This window comes from Podarcis pityusensis (assembly GCF_964106645.2).
Source record: "Podarcis pityusensis genome assembly, chromosome: 6".
Classification (NCBI taxonomy): domain Eukaryota; kingdom Metazoa; phylum Chordata; class Lepidosauria; order Squamata; family Lacertidae; genus Podarcis; species Podarcis pityusensis.
Genome location: NC_138030.1, coordinates 27,520,452 through 27,536,101, shown reverse-complemented (window position 1 = coordinate 27,536,101; position 15,650 = coordinate 27,520,452). Strand labels below are relative to the sequence as shown.

At 43.5% G+C, this 15,650-nt stretch overlaps 1 protein-coding gene across 3 annotated transcripts in view; it reads right to left on the bottom strand.

Moving 5' to 3' along the window:
- The window catches only part of DLGAP4 (DLG associated protein 4), a 332,308-nt gene that overhangs the window by 56,675 nt on the left and 259,983 nt on the right, over positions 1-15,650 (bottom strand). For all 3 annotated transcript variants that reach the window (XM_081009208.1, XM_081009210.1, XM_081009209.1), the window contains 2 exons: positions 14,293-14,343; positions 12,415-12,661 (listed from right to left, as the gene is read on the bottom strand). In XM_081009208.1, coding sequence (XP_080865334.1) covers positions 12,415-12,661; positions 14,293-14,343 — 298 coding nt within the window. The remainder of the gene's footprint in view (positions 1-12,414; positions 12,662-14,292; positions 14,344-15,650) is intronic.

The following is a 15,650-nucleotide window of genomic DNA, read 5'->3' as shown; positions in this document are numbered from 1 at the left end:
CGAAATTACAGGTACCCTAAAATGAAGAGAGGAGTATAAAACTTTGAGCAAGTAAGTTAAAACTGGGGGTGAGGGTGGAAAGAAAAACACATGCACACAAAGAGATGTGGGGACTTGCGAGAAGTTCGCACAAACAAACCTAAGGAAAAATAAGAGAAAACAAATGGCATGAAAAATGAAGTAGGTGTTTGTTGGAAAACAAAGTGATTAGAATAAAAAGAAACTAGTTACACAAAAAGCTCTACAACTGAACTGAGAGAGAGGGAAAGTTGAGTGACCCTATGCTGATCTCTCCTAAAAGTCTGCAGACTAAGAACCAGATTAACACAAACGGGGGAGAAAATATGAGCAGTGTAAAAACAAGGTGATTGAACTACTGATTTTAATTGTTAGGGGGGAAAGTGATTGAGAAGGATGCCAATAGTCCACTGCTCTTCTGCACACCCTGCTTTTCCCAGGCAGAACATCTATTTCCCAAATCACAGTAATTGGCATGCCACGGGGAAACAATTCACTGCAATGAAAACCTAGAGCTGTCCATCAAAACAAAAGATCTCTCCACTCAAGCTCAGCATTTCATTCATCAGCTTGGTTTTGCTTTTAAAAATATATATGCAGCTTTATTCTAAGTGACAAAATTCAGGATTTTTTGGACGCCTGAGACCACAGAACAACTTGAGACTTTAGGGAGTCCCTGAACTGACTTGAGGCATCTTGCTGAAAGGCACACTTTGACTCAGGCAGGTGGAAATGTCATCCGATCAGCCCATTTGCCTTTTAATTCAGAGTGCACACAGAGCAAATGTGCACCTCTCATAAATACTCTTGCCATTCTTGTGGTTTCTACTACATTTATTTAATCCATGGGCTGGACAGTCCTCTTGCTGCCCTTGGAAGTCACATCTAACCTTCTGATGAAACTTAATAGAAGAGAGGTATCCATTGGGTGAAATGACCTTGTAATCAAGCATATACCAATAGCCTTCTTCAAACGGCTGATGGAGCAGAACTGAACATCTCAGACAGAAACATGACCAATGAAGATGGTTTTTCCAGATGCTGTCAGGTGGGCTTGACAATCAATCTCGTTCCTTGAGCTGGATTAGGGAGGAAGCATATGCATTACCTAAACTGCATGCTCTTCAAAAATAGCTAGTTAGTTCTGTAATTTATTTATGATTCACTGATGCACTACTGCTCTGCAGAGATGTGTGAGGGCTGACTTTTAAAGGGAAGGAGATCAGCACACAGTGGAGAGACTATCAAGTCTCTTTCAAGACAAGCACTCAGAATTTGTTCCTTGGACTATCTCAAGATTCCATCCGTGCATCTAATACACATTAATCAATCTGACCTCATGTTGAAAAATTAAATAGCAAGATATAAATCCTTGGTTGGGATCCAATAATCCTATTATTGTTATGGACGAGAATATATCAATTTGGAGCATGGGCTGAGCCATCTAGAATGATTATAGTGTCTTTTGAGCCTCTGAAGAAAATGAAAAAACATGAATTCCATTATTTTCTGCCTATGTAAAAATGATTAATAATCTCAGGAGCTGTACAAATACCTATTGTACAGATATTTAAAGGGGAAGGCATTTAGAGAAGGATAGTATCTGTGATTCTTGTTGATATCTTTTGTGTAAACTAATTCTTTGTGGAAGGGCTGTAGCTCAGTAGCCGTTTGTCTGCCTTGCATGCAGAAGATTCCAGGTTCCATGCCCAGCGTCTCCAGCTATGGCCAGGAATGTCCCTCTCTCAAACTGTGGGGACCTAGGGTCAGTCATTGAGAACAATATCGTGCTCAAGGACCAATGGTCTTAACTCTGCAAAAGGCAGCTTCCCAAATTCCTAAATGCTCAGAATAATCATGTTCTTCTTTACAGACTGTGTGGGTTATTGTAACTATTCTGAGCACAGAGTGGGCAGCTTGTTCCCTACGGCTTGCATGCCATTGTGCTGGCCAATTCACATGAGGACGTAGCTGACTAGGTCATATTCAGGGTACATCCATTGAGATCAATGGGCTTGACTAACTTAAGTCCACCGATTACACTGGGTCTACTCAGAGTATGGTTTAGTCAGTTACAGTCAATCGAGTCCTATCCACACAGTTTCCTGCTTCCTTTCCCCACATGTAGTGCAATAAGTCAGTGTGTCTGGTTGTTAACCAGAAGATTGGTGGTTCGAGCCCATCCAGGGATGGCTCTGGGCTGGATTCCTGCATTGCAGGGGTTGGGCTATTTGACACTCAGGTCGCTTCCAACTCTACAATTTCATGATTCCATGTTCTTTGGCTAACCGTGCAAATGCCACCAGTTTGAGGTATCCAAGGTAACTGCCAAATAGCTCTGCCATTCTTGAGACATGACCCCTTTCAAACAGGATAGAGCTCACCAACTTCGATAGCTAGAGCAAGCAGAAAGACAGTGGAAATGCAAAAAGGTTGCAGGATGCAACTTTCAGAACATGTATTGTCCAACCGGGATACATCAGAAATGATGCTAGTAGAATATCGGTCTTGGTGAGGACAGACTTTCATGGGGTTTGCTGGGGTTATGATTTTTCCATCAAACCAAGTTCAGAGTGTAGATCTAGACTGCTCTTTGCAGCATGTGCTTTTACATATCAGCTCCATTTGCTATCCAAGGCTTCTGCCTGCTCTTGTACCCTAACAATAATGTAATCAACAAAAATCAATAATCAATATTTTAACCAACAGGGGAAGTCCTGTTGGTTAAAATATTTTTATCTCAAATTCCATCCTCTTGGCTTATGGGTACTTTTAAGCATAACCATTTTTCCTGACTCCATAGTAGATAAACATATACTGCCTCTCCCATTGCTGTTATTCCAATATTATCTCTGAAAATATACATTCCTCCCCCCCCCCCCACACTTCATGCCAGTATGGAAGATAATGGTTGTTCACCATTTTATTTCTTGCCTTGTGTGATCAGTTTTAGGTTTGACCCACATGCTTGGGAGTATATCAGAAACACTTTTCATGCTTTTATTGCAGTGCAGTATCCTTGCATGCTCCGAAGACAAAGCACGCATGTTCTAGATTTTGCTGTCCGAGCATCTGTGGTGAATCACTGCTCTCTTTTTACATCACAAGGTGGGAAAGGATCTGAAGATGAGTTGGGGTGAAGGTAAGAACTTCTCTGTTGTGTTTCCGTGGGTGGCACCATTCTGTGATCAATATAGACAGTTGTACGGTGTAAGACACTCTGTGATCATGACTCATAATAAGAGTAGGCTGAAATACATCGATCCAAGTTAGAGAAATTTATATTTAACAGGGAAACTCGAATAGGAGTGAGAGTGCTTTCATGGATCATGGAACTTTCCAGACCGAGTTTCATCACCAGTGCTTCTGTCCAATGAAGAGTTATGTGGAACTCAAGAGTACAGTTAAACCCACTTTGCATCAGCACATGAACCACTATCTCTAGTGCTGGCTCCAGGGCTTGGGGAGGCAGGGGTAGTGCATCCTGTTTTGCCGCCTGAGGCGAAATAGAAACATGCGTGCTACTGCCTCCACCTCCCTTACCTTGGTTGCATGGCAGTGCCCGTGAAGCATGGTAGTGGGTTCTGGCAAGATCTTTTGCTGGAAGCCAGTGCTGCTGCTGCTGCTGCTGCTGCTACCCCACCAGTGGTGGGGCAGATGGGTTGTCTGTGGGCGCACCACTTCTTGGGCCTCTGCTGCCTGAGGTAACTTCTTGTTGTTTAGTCGTTTAGTCATGTCCGACTCCTCAGGACCCCATGGACCAGAGCATGCCGGGCACTCCTGTCTTCCACTGCCTCCCGCAGTTTGGTCAAACTCATGCTGGTAGCTTCAAGAACACTATCCAACCATCTTGTCCTCTGTCGTCCCCTTCTCCTTGTGCCCTCCATCTTTCCCAACATCAGGACCTTTTCCAGGGACTCGACTCTTCTCATGAGGTGGCCGAAGTATTGGAGCCTCAGCTTCAATTCCAGTGAGCACTCAGGGCTGAGTGCTCCTTCCAGTGAGCACTCAGGGCTGATTTCCTTCACAATGGATAGATTTGATCTTCTTGCAGTCCATGGGACTCTCAAGAGTCTCCTCCAGCACCATAATTCAAAAGCATCAATTCTTTGGAGATCAGCCTTCTTTATGGTCCAGCTCTCACTTCCATACATCACTACTGGGAAAACCATAGCTTTAACAATACGGACCTTTGTTGGCAAGGTGATGTCTCTGCTTCATGGGCCAGCTGGCCATGTTGGGGGGCAGCCTTGAGCAAGGTGTCCTTGATAGAAGCCTCCTCTTCTGTAGCAGTAGCCAGGGTTTCCCCCCCAGCTGGAACTCATTAGAACTTAGTTCTGGCATTTTTCAGTTGGGTGCCTTTGCCATTATAAGAGAACGATGGAGGCATTCATGGTGAGTTCTGGCACCTCTTTTTCTAGAAAAATAGCACTTCTTCTGAACTATGTGTTCACACAGCACATAGTTAAACTATGGAATTGGTTCCCACAAGACGACCACCAAACTGGATAGCTTTCAAAGAGGATTGGACAAATTCCTAGCCACTACTAGCCAAGATTGCTGCATTCTACCTCCGCTGTCATAGGCAGTATGCCTCTGAGTAACAGTTGCTGGTAATTGCTTTTGGAGAGAGTGCTGTTGCACTCATGTCCTGGTTTTTTTATTGGCTTCCTATAGTTTGGCCACTGTGAGAACAGGATGCTGGGCCAGATGAGCCTTTTTGGCCTGATCCAACAGGCTCTTCTTAAGTTAAAAGCTTTGGGCAGCACTCAATGTTGCACTCTTCCAAACATTCCATCTGTGGAAACACTGCAGCCTGCCAGGTAGAATGACTCCTCTACACGCTGTTCTGGGGGTCCTCCAGACCCCCTTCCCTAAACCAATTCCAGTGGGTGCATAGGGAAAGGAGAGAGGAAGAAGCCCCTTTGTGCAAGTGGAAGTCCTTGTGCAGGATTTCCACTAAGGGGGCTGGTTAGGTGATTCTCATCCTTTGGTAGATATAGCAAGACTTCAGTAGCTGTAGCAAGATCATCATATAATTCCATCAATGCATGTCATCATTTCATTTCCCACCATCACAAAAGAATGAATTGATGTAAGAAAAGCGTCACCTGACTTTAATCCAAGATATATTGTTAATTTTTTTAAAAAAATCTCAGAACAAACTGAATACAAATCTGGGACATACAATTTACATTTAAATTCCACTATACCCCAAGGCATCATTTTAAACACAAAATTAATACAGGCATCTTTAGAAAGGGCTGCGAGTCTTGCCAGTATTTCTTAGGATATTTCTGCTCCCACCTCTCCAAATATCAGGCAGATGAAGGAAAACTCAATTTGCTGTGTACAGTAGAGAACACTGAGTTGCTTTTTAAAAACAAAACAAAACCTTATACTACAATGCTACGCAGGTCTGCTCAGAAGCGAGTAACACCAGATTCTATGAGACTTACACCCAGGACCACAACTTTAATGCTTCAAAGAGAACAGCAAATACCCAGATGCATGTGATTCTCAGGCCCCACAACACCAGCTCCTAGTTCTTTTCTATACGGGTTGGGAGATTTCTAGTTACTTCAAAGACATTTGGCACCACAAGGGTAACGTAACAGACCAATTGAGTAACATTAGGCAACCAGATGGTCAGAAGGCAGTGCAGGCTGGAGACAAGAGATTGGAACGCATATGAGATAATTTCACAGCAAAACAGAAGATCCATGCCAAAGCCACTGCTAAGACACAGCTGACATGTGCCAGAATTAGAATAAGTCAACACAAGTCAATATTAAGTGTCTGTGCAACCCTTGTGTTTGTGGAACTCATACATTACTCTAAAAAACAAAAAAACAAAAAAAACCCCAAAAACAAAACCCACCCCTGACAAAATGTGAGAACACAAAACATTTTTGGAGTGTTGGGTTTTTAACTCCGTCTCAGAATTTTGGAGATCTGGCACATAGACTTTGAATGACAGAACTGACATATGCATGAAGTGCTCTACAAAGCCTCTGGGTGCATCTGCTTTCCCACATTCATATGGGAATTTTATTGCTTTATTTATTGTATAACAAACAAGTCTTGTCTAACTTAGGCTGCCCTCCTAAATAAATAAAAACCAATCCAAATCAATACAAATCTGAGGTTCTACCCTCGTAACAAAAGCCTGCCCCCCCAACAAAAATCCTGGCTATGCCCATGTGTCCTATCTAATGCTATTTTACAGGAGAAGCCTCTGCCTTATGTGTGGATGGAAGCAAGGGTCACAGCGATTACAACAAAAACCAGCCAACCATAAGAACCTGCTCTTTTGAACCAGGACACAATTTCCCCCACTGTGGTCCTCACCTCCCACCTTAGTAGAATTATTGGCCACTATATCAACCTCAATCAGGCAGGCTTTATCCCAGAACAACAAGACATCATCATCATCATTTCATCATTTATGCAGGTATTTAGATTTGCACAAAATGCTTTACAAGCCTTGCCAAAGCTGGAGGTTTCCATTGGTTTGAACTAGTCCTATGAGCACAATAGATATTGTCTGTAAATTACTGTTTTCATAAGGCACAGTAGGAAACTTGCTTCAGCACACGGGGTCACCTTCTGGTGTCTGCGTGCCAGTGATGGGCAGGGCTAGAGACAAAATGGGAGTGGCCAGAGCAAAGGGTGTGCCCCTTATTAACACTGTAGACTAAGCTAATTTCCATCCATGCAAAAGCCAGAAGTTTGTACACACACAAGCCAATGCACCATCCTCCTCCATCTGCACAAGCAAGAGACATTACCATCGTTCACATTCCAGCCATGCAAAAGTACTCAAGGAGGGTGAAGAGCAGAGCTGTTGAGCCTAGTGGCCTGGGGAGAAGGCTGAGGGCTGTGTAAAGAAGCCTGGAGGGGCACATTTGGTCCTGAGGTTCCCCACCCCTTTCCTAAAGGGTTCTGTGTACTTTAAATGGTACACAGAAAAGGCATTGCCAAAGCATAGAAATATTTAGGCTACATTACAGGAGAAGCATTCCTACTGATTTGCAGCCTTCACTCACTAACAAATCACAGCTTGCCTCTGTTTATCGACCCAGATGTGGGGAAACGTGCCTGACTACATTATGCAATAAACCCCTTGGTCCGGAGAAATAAATTTGATGCATGTAGAGAACATGGGCGGAATATACATCTTGCTCTCACAGGTACATAGCTATAATAGAACCAGCTCTTCTATATCTATACACTATGTGTTAACACTCCCTGCCTCCCTTTCTCCCACACAAATACTGGAGACAGAATTAATCAAAAAGGTCGCCTTGCAAATGAGTGCTCACCTACCCACAAACCACACATGCCAACTGCACAATCCCCTGCCTACTTCCAGAGAAATCTATTTCTGGAGATGGAATCTAGGGCAAAAGAAGTAGAAAGTCTTACAGGGGAAAAATAATTATTACAGACACAGAAGGTGATGTGGGGTCAGAGCTGGTTGATATGATTAGTAACGGGCCTCTCTGTTGAACTTTAGCATCTCATGGATAACGACTGAGCTGTGCTCTGTCAGTGGCAGGTTATTCTTTGTCCATGCAATTACATTATAATTTATAAAAAATAAATCAAGCCAAAAAACCCCCCTCCAGTGGGGGGTGGGAATTCATGTACAGAATGGCAACTTATAAGAACTATCTCAGTTCAAGTACTGAGGCTGGATGGATGCCTTGCATCCAGTTATGTGGGATCGACATCTTCTGCCTAGGCTATTTTGATAGGATCCCCCAAATCCCACCACATACATCTATTTGTTGTGAGGAAAGAAAATCAAAACTATTCTTCATTCCCCCACTCTGAAATGCAGAAGTGCAGAGAACTCTGGATGTCTTTATTAAAGCCAGAGATTCAAATAGGCTGACAGCAGAATGCCTGCCAAGTAGATGAGTAGATTTGACTGGCTGTATTCCCCTTCCCAGTCCCAGTCCCCCCCCCCCCCTAATTTGCCAAGGTACAAAAGCTTTGTTTAAGGCACTATCCAGGGCAGGCAGTAATCTCTGCAGCTGTCAATCCTGGTGCTAACTTTCATGTAATATATAACCCAAGCTTGAATTTGCAGAAAGAACTGGAATGTTGGGCTGCTTATTATGATTGCTGTCAGATTCTGCCCCTTCAGCATGTGTGTGTGTGCACACACATATCTTAGTTCACAGCAAACAGGAGGCACAGTCCTCAAAAGAAAGATGCTAAGCCAGGGGAGACAGACCAACAGAGAAACTCAAATGAACCAGTGAGAAATTCAGCAAGAACAAAAGTCACAGCAGGAGTGAAGAATTCTAGCATTTGTTGTTGGAATGCAAAAGCCACCTTGATTAGCCCCCCCCCCCCGCCATGACTCTATTTTAGTGATCAGTGGTTCTCAAATTCTCTACGCACAAGATCCATTTGAAATTGCTGAAAATTACTTAAGGCCCACCAGTCACAAAGCGGTGATTCAAGGGCTAAGCCAGTGACAAGATGGAGGCAGAGACTGGCATAATCAGCTGGCAACAGCTTCTACTGATATCTAATCCATCTTTGGAAATTGCTAGAGTTCCTTCCTTGTGGCAAGGAATTCCATAGCTCAGCTTTCATCATGCTAAGTACCGACATTTGCTCTGGAGATGTTGAGACTCAGCCTCCCCATTTTAGGCAGAATTTGCTGATTCAGGGCCTCAACACGGAGATGAATGACCTTTCCCTTCCACATGCCTCTCAAAGTATCTTTACCCATATCCTGTAATTTCTTCTCCCCTTCTCACTGTTTGTACCTTATGTTCTCCCCCACTCCAACCCCTTATCCATGACTACAGTGGTACCTTGGTTGTTTAATTTAATCCATTCCGGGAGTTTATTAGACTCCTGGAACCGTTTGAAAACCAAGGTGCAGCTTCTGATTGGCTGCAGGAGCTTCCTGCACTCAATAGGAAGCCACAGAAGCCAAGTCAGACGTTCGGCTTCCAAAAAACGTTTGCAAACCGGGACACTTACTTCCGGGTTTGCGGCGTTTGGGAGCCAAGCCGTTCGACGACCAAGGTATCACTGTACTAGCCATAGTGGCCATGTTCTACCTCCACTGTCAGAGGCAATATGCTTCTGAATACCAGTTGCTGGAAGATGCAGGAGGGAAGAGTGCTGCTGTGTTCCGGTCCTGCTTGGAGTTTTTCCACGGGTATCTGGTTGGCCGCTGCAAGACCAGGATGTTGGACTAGATGGGCCTTTGGCCTGATCCAGCAGGCGTTTCTTATATCCTTAACCATAACTTTCTTTCCTTCTCCCTGGTTCTTTTTATAGTCACTTGTCCCTCTTATAATAAGCTTTCCACTTATCTCCTCCTTTTCTATTCCCATTTTATTTATTTAACAACATCAGCAACAATAACAATAACGAATGGTGATCTCGTTTCTCACTTTCTAATTTCCTTCCACATGTCCTTTGGCTTCTCTACTGCAGAGGAGGGAAACTTCCCTTCCCTCTTGCCCCTACCTGAACTTGGCCCCCTTTACTCAGCATGTAAGGATTTGCTGGTGCTACCACTAGTCTAAACAAACTGTTAGGGCACAGGGATAACAGTGGGGGGTGGGGGTGGGGAGGACGAATCTGTGGTTCTAAGGCCCATCTGAAAGTACCCTGAGGCCCACTGGTGGGTCTTGACCCACTGCCTGAGAAGCACTGGGATAGGTGTAATCGTGTGTCAATCCCCTTTAGGCATAATATAAAGCTTTCCAGCAGAGTTTTAGAAAGGTTAACCCTTTAGCTGAACTTTGCCTGTTATGCAGCTCTCAAAGGCCAGAGGCTTTGCCTGCAAACAACAGAAATCTCAGCCTACAAAAAGCTGTCATTGTAGTTGAATTTTTTTTTTTAAAAAAATGCTGAAAGTGTAATTGTAGCGCAATCTGTGAGCTCGTTAACGCAGCCCAATGTTTAATATACGCCAAGAGAGTCTATTCAGATGTCGGGGGCACATGAGGCTGATGTCTTCAGCCAACAGGAATTTAAATCCTTTTCCTATTCCGTCAAAAGGAAAGAGCAGAACAGTGTCTTAACAGCATCAGAATTTATATCTCACTGCCAAGTGCAATTTATTTTTCACGAGACAAGCCATAAATCCCCAAAAGCCACAAATCCCATGCTGATTGCAGCCTGAGCAGCTTTCTTTTCAGTGCACAACATCACAAATTATATGCTCTACAATTTTAATGCAGTCGTCCAAACACGCAAGCACAGTGACAATTGCAACCGTCGTATTACATATGCAGGAAGAAAAATATTTCAGGTTAAGCTGTCTTCTGAAGAACAGCAGGGAGACGTAGGAAGGATGCCATCCTGTCAAAGTATTTGAATGGCTAAACACACCTTTGAGTTCAGGAGAACTAGATTTGAGGAACACTCGTATAATAGAATCCTTGGACCAATCTAGTGTCATTTACATGGACTGTACTGGGCAGAGTGGGTGCTGAACAGGAAATATGTAATTAACAGCTTGATCCTTTTGCATTTTTACACAGAAGTTCTTCGCTAGAGTTAATTCCAAAGTAAATGTGTGTAAGATTGCAGCATTTGCCTGGAGTCCTATGAATATTTCCCACAGGACAAAAAGAACTAGATAAACAAGACTAGAGATAAGACTGTAATTCTGATAAATCATTTAGACCAGCCTTCCACAGCCTTGTGCCCACCAAAATGTTTTGGACTATAACTCCCATTATCCTTGACCACTGACCATGCTGTCTGTGGCTCATGGGAGTTCAAGTCTAAGACACCTGGAGGGCACCAGGCTGGGGAAGGCTAATGACAGACTAATAATATGGCCTCCTCTGTGTATATACCATATACTGTATATTTAATGTCAGCAAAGTACCAGTCTGCTATCTTTCATTTACAAACAGCGTTTAATGCAAAGAGGCCTCAAAATGTCATCGTCTTTAAAGAAATTGTTTATGACACATCTTGGCCATGTTTTGACATTTTGCTAAGTGAGACAGATTCACACTCACAGCTAAGTTTCTTTCTAGAGACTTTCTAAGGTGGGATGTTGAGAGAAGTCCATTAGCACAGACTTCTCGGTGATGTTCCAAATGAAATCAGTGGAAAAGCACACCCACCCAACCCAACTGTTGTCTGGAGAGACAAAATGAAGCAAGGATTGGGCTCTTAGCTTGCTGTGTGTGTGGCCCCACCCCATCTGTGGGGAAAAAAAAGAATCTTTTGCTGTGAGTAAGAGGATTACGGGTGGAAAGAGAGACCTCTTGGCATCATATAGTACTTGACCAGCTGTTTCACGAACATTTAAAGTCACGTGCCGTTGCTAGCTTAGCTACGTGACAAAGTTTCATCAGCATCCAATAAGTGGTGATTAAAATCTTCGGCAGACCCTGTATTAACAGCAAGTCAGTTTCCAAGATTGTTTTAAATTTGTCATGCCTAGGAAACCAGCCCTTGATGGTGGACAAGATAAGATTTGAAACCACTGCTGGCTGGATCTTAACACCAAGCGTGGTGCTCATAATGCCAAGGTCACAGGTTCAATCTCTGTATGGAACAGGTGTATATTCCTGCATTGCAAGGGGTCAAACTAGATGATCCTCAGGGTCTCTTCCAACTCCACAATTCTATGATTCTCCCAAGTACATGAGGAGGAGTTATTATATGTACTCCTTTAGGATATCACTACAATCAAACAATCCCATTTAGATATATTCATACTAGGGTATGGAAAAGAAACATTTCTATGCCACACTGAAACAGAAAGTGCTTAGCAGTGTGGCATAAAGGGAATACAGTGGTACCTCCGGTTATGAACTTAATCTGTTCTGGAGGTCCGTTCGTAACTGAAAACCGCTTGTAACATGAGGCGTGCTTTCGGTAATGGCGCCTCCTGCTGCTGCCGCACAGCCGGAGCACGACTTCCGCTCGCATCCTGGGGCAAAGTTCACAACAAGGGGCATCTACTTCCGGGTTAGTGGAGCGCGTAACCTGAAGCATTCATAAGGGGGACAGTACATAACACGAGGTACCACTGTAGAGGAGAAAGACTCCTCCATAATACTGAACTTTGGCTGGATTGCACTCTATGATTTTTGAGTCAAATCATTCTCTGTAGTGCTGATACAGAAATAGAATATAAGATTTAGAAAGATGTTAGATAGATAGGTCAACTTCTAAATGCTTACGTTAACTGAAACCAGATCCAAATCCCCCATTCAGTGCGTATGGAAAAACCCAGTCACTGCTTCTTTGAAGCAACACTGACCTGGAAATTTATGTTGTGCTCAAAACTCTCTTTACAATGTTCATCACACTCTAGCCAAGCCATGTCTGGCCACCCCATCCAGTTCCTGCTCCCCCTCCACTCCAGCCCCATATGGTCAGACTTACTGCTGTTGCTGGGAAGCGTCCGACTGCCACTGATGCTGTTGGCTGGGGGTGGAGAGAGAGACCGCACCGAGATGGTGTCCTCCTCTTGGGAGCAGCCTGCCTGGATTGCTCGGAGGTAGCTGTGGCTCCGGGAGCGAAAGTAACTGGGAAGAGGCAGGTCCAGGACTTCTACAGTGGCCGATTCTGCTTCGCTGTAGGCTGATTCGCACATCCCCTCATATTGGTCGTTCAGCTCTGGTTCTCTTGCCTGCAAGAACAAAGCTGGTCATTCTCCTGCCAAAAGAACTTCCCAGATATGATCTCATGGGTTCCCCTCCCTTTTTGCTTGAATGCATTTATTGTGTTGGTAAAATGTATGAATTTATAAGTGAGTATGTGGAATGAAGTGGTTGAAGGCTCTTCTCTTCAAATCAGAAATGGGGAACATATGGCCCTCTAGATGTTGGTGGATGACAGCTTCCACTATCCCTGGCCATTGGGCCCTGCCAGCAGGAGCCAGTGGGAGTTATTGTCCAACAAGATCTGGAGAGCCACAGGTTCCCCATTCCTGCCTTAAATAATGTACTGTTGGCTTTTGACACAGGTCCATTTTTTCTTGACTTCAAAGCAGAAGAAGCACAACTTGTAGCCGAGATAGCGACGCAGGCCACCAGCTCTGCTGCATTCTTGTTTGTGAGGTGCTTGTCTGTACCTGTGCTTTGGCACTGCCAATCAGGCAGCAGAAGAGCCAGGAGGTTCACCAAGCCTCTGATGGGTCACCACCATACATTGCTTCTGGGTTGTACTCAAGGTTGGTGCATAACAAGCTGGGCAAGGATGCTGTGAGACTAGTTCAATGGTGATATAAAGTTATTTGAGATCCTCAAAGGATGGGGACATGGAATTTCTGTGAATGAAGATGTTACAGTGCCCAGGTAAGCTCAGGGAGAAAGAACCCAAAAGCACATTAATCACTCTGTGATGCTCAGCAACTCTTAAGCTTCTGCATATGTCCCCAAATCTAATAATCTATTCCTGGGTCATGTTTATAATTGGGAAGAATTAATTCTATTCATTTCACCAAAGCCTATCATATTTACATCCAGTTCTTGGCTAAAAGATTCTTCTCAGATTATGCAGAGGAACACAGCAGGGGCTAATGTTTTCCATCCTATTCCAGCTGTTCCTACATAGCATTTGTCCTAAAGCCCTTTCAATATGATGCTGATGCTTTCTCATGTTTGTTAATAAAGCCCAGTTTTCGCTACTAACCTTGGTGTGGCTGACACCAGTTGAACAAGATATCCATATATTTAAACCTTTGTAGGGAATCAATGCATAATAAACAACAATTTAAGCTGAAGCAGTAAGGGCCACTTGTTTTCTTAACCTAACCCAGTTTATTTTTTGTCCTTTTTCCTGATCCCTCCATAGAGGGCATAAATCTTTAAGATGGGTTCCTTCTCTGATTTCCAAAGGTATCCTTCATATCTACTGATTTTGAGCCAGGTCAGACCTTCTCACAGGAAGATTTAGCTTGAGCCTCACTCCAGCACTGAAGGGCAACAGGGAACATCTGTCACCACCAATCCACCTTGGAATAAGATGCGGACTCTCTGCTGCTTCCTCAGCTCATCCCAGTTTCTCTTACCTCCTCTCAACAGGCAGCCCAGCCTCAAATATTGTGCAATGGTCTCTAAAAGGCAGCACAACTATTCAGAAAGTTTGATATCCAGTAAGCACATTAAAGTGCTGGGAGAGAATCCTGCCTGGGACTTTGGAGAGCTGATACCAGCCACTGCAGCCAGTGCTTAGATAGGTGGATCAGTGGCCTGGATGTATAAGGTAACTTCCTTTGTGCATGTAAGGGGCAGTAGAAGATTTGTCAGATGACGGTACCTGCTCTCCTTGTGTAAATATCTGTGGGATAAATGAGGGTTGTCCAAACATCTGGAAGAAAGAGTTGGAGAAGATTAATGCGTGAGGGATGGGGATTTCACTGCTTCTGTACAGAAGCACTCTACAGGAATCAAAGAGTGACAGTGGTGACCATGTAACAGTTTTGGTCCATGACATCCAAGCCAAAGGCTCATGAGGAAGCTAACCAAGCACAGTGAAACAAAAATCAACACAAACAAAACAGACAAAAAGATCAGCCCCTGGTTACAGTGAACACTTTGACAAAAACTAATTTTAATACAAGGGTGATCAGCCAACCTTTCAGTGTTTGCAGCAAAAGCCTACTCCCCAACTTCCATGAATAATACAAAATCTTGAAGTCCAAATAATAGGAATTGTCTGGGAACTGGAAAAGAAGTACAGAGCTCCACAATATTGGTACGTAGTTTCTGTTGCCCAATCTGAATCTTTACAGATCTTAGCATTCTAGATGCTCTTCTAACAAGATCATTCAAAAATCATGAGCACAATTCCTACACCCAGAACAGCTGTGTTTGTATATTGATTAGTTCTTCTCACCACCAATAGACTGGTCCTCATCAAGCTACCACTGATACTAGTATTTTCAATTTAATCTACTAGGATACACATAGTGCAGGTATTATATTGATTGCTTTGTCAGACCCTTACCACCACATTATGAACATCTAGTCAAAAAACAGCAAAACACCTGAACCCAGTGTAGGCAAGTTGCTCCTTTATCATAGCTATGATACCCTGTTTAATGATAAACAGGGCTCCTCACCTGAGTTATTTGTCTCAGCAAGGAGCACACTTCCCAACAGACTGGTTGCTGCCAACACATTACATTTCTCTCATTCTTTTCCTTTCCATTCTACTGGCCATTCATATCTGTACAGAGTTAACCTACAAGTCTGTGGAGAATGATTCTGCTAGTAAAGCATAATCTAAGTAGAAGAACTTGGATTCAGAATTCTTAATAAAAGGACTGAGCCTGTCTATATTTTCTTTGGAGGAACTTCTGCTAAGTTCAGTGGGACTTATTCCCAAAGCAGTTTGCGTAGGGTTGGAGCCTTAGATGGGGTTGTACATCCCACCTGGTCCAATTTGAGAACTCTTAAGACTAGGTGCATGTGGTAGTTACTCTTCATTAAAATGAAATTGATGAAGTAGATTCCAGAACTTCTCGTTTCCCTCATGCTGGAAAAAATCTAGGAAAGATAATCCAAACTGAGCCATTGAGAAATGTATTCGGAACAAAGGAAGTTCCTTTGCAATTTTCTTGGTGCTAAATTAATCAGATTTGGATAGGAAAATACACCCATTCTCATTTTTTC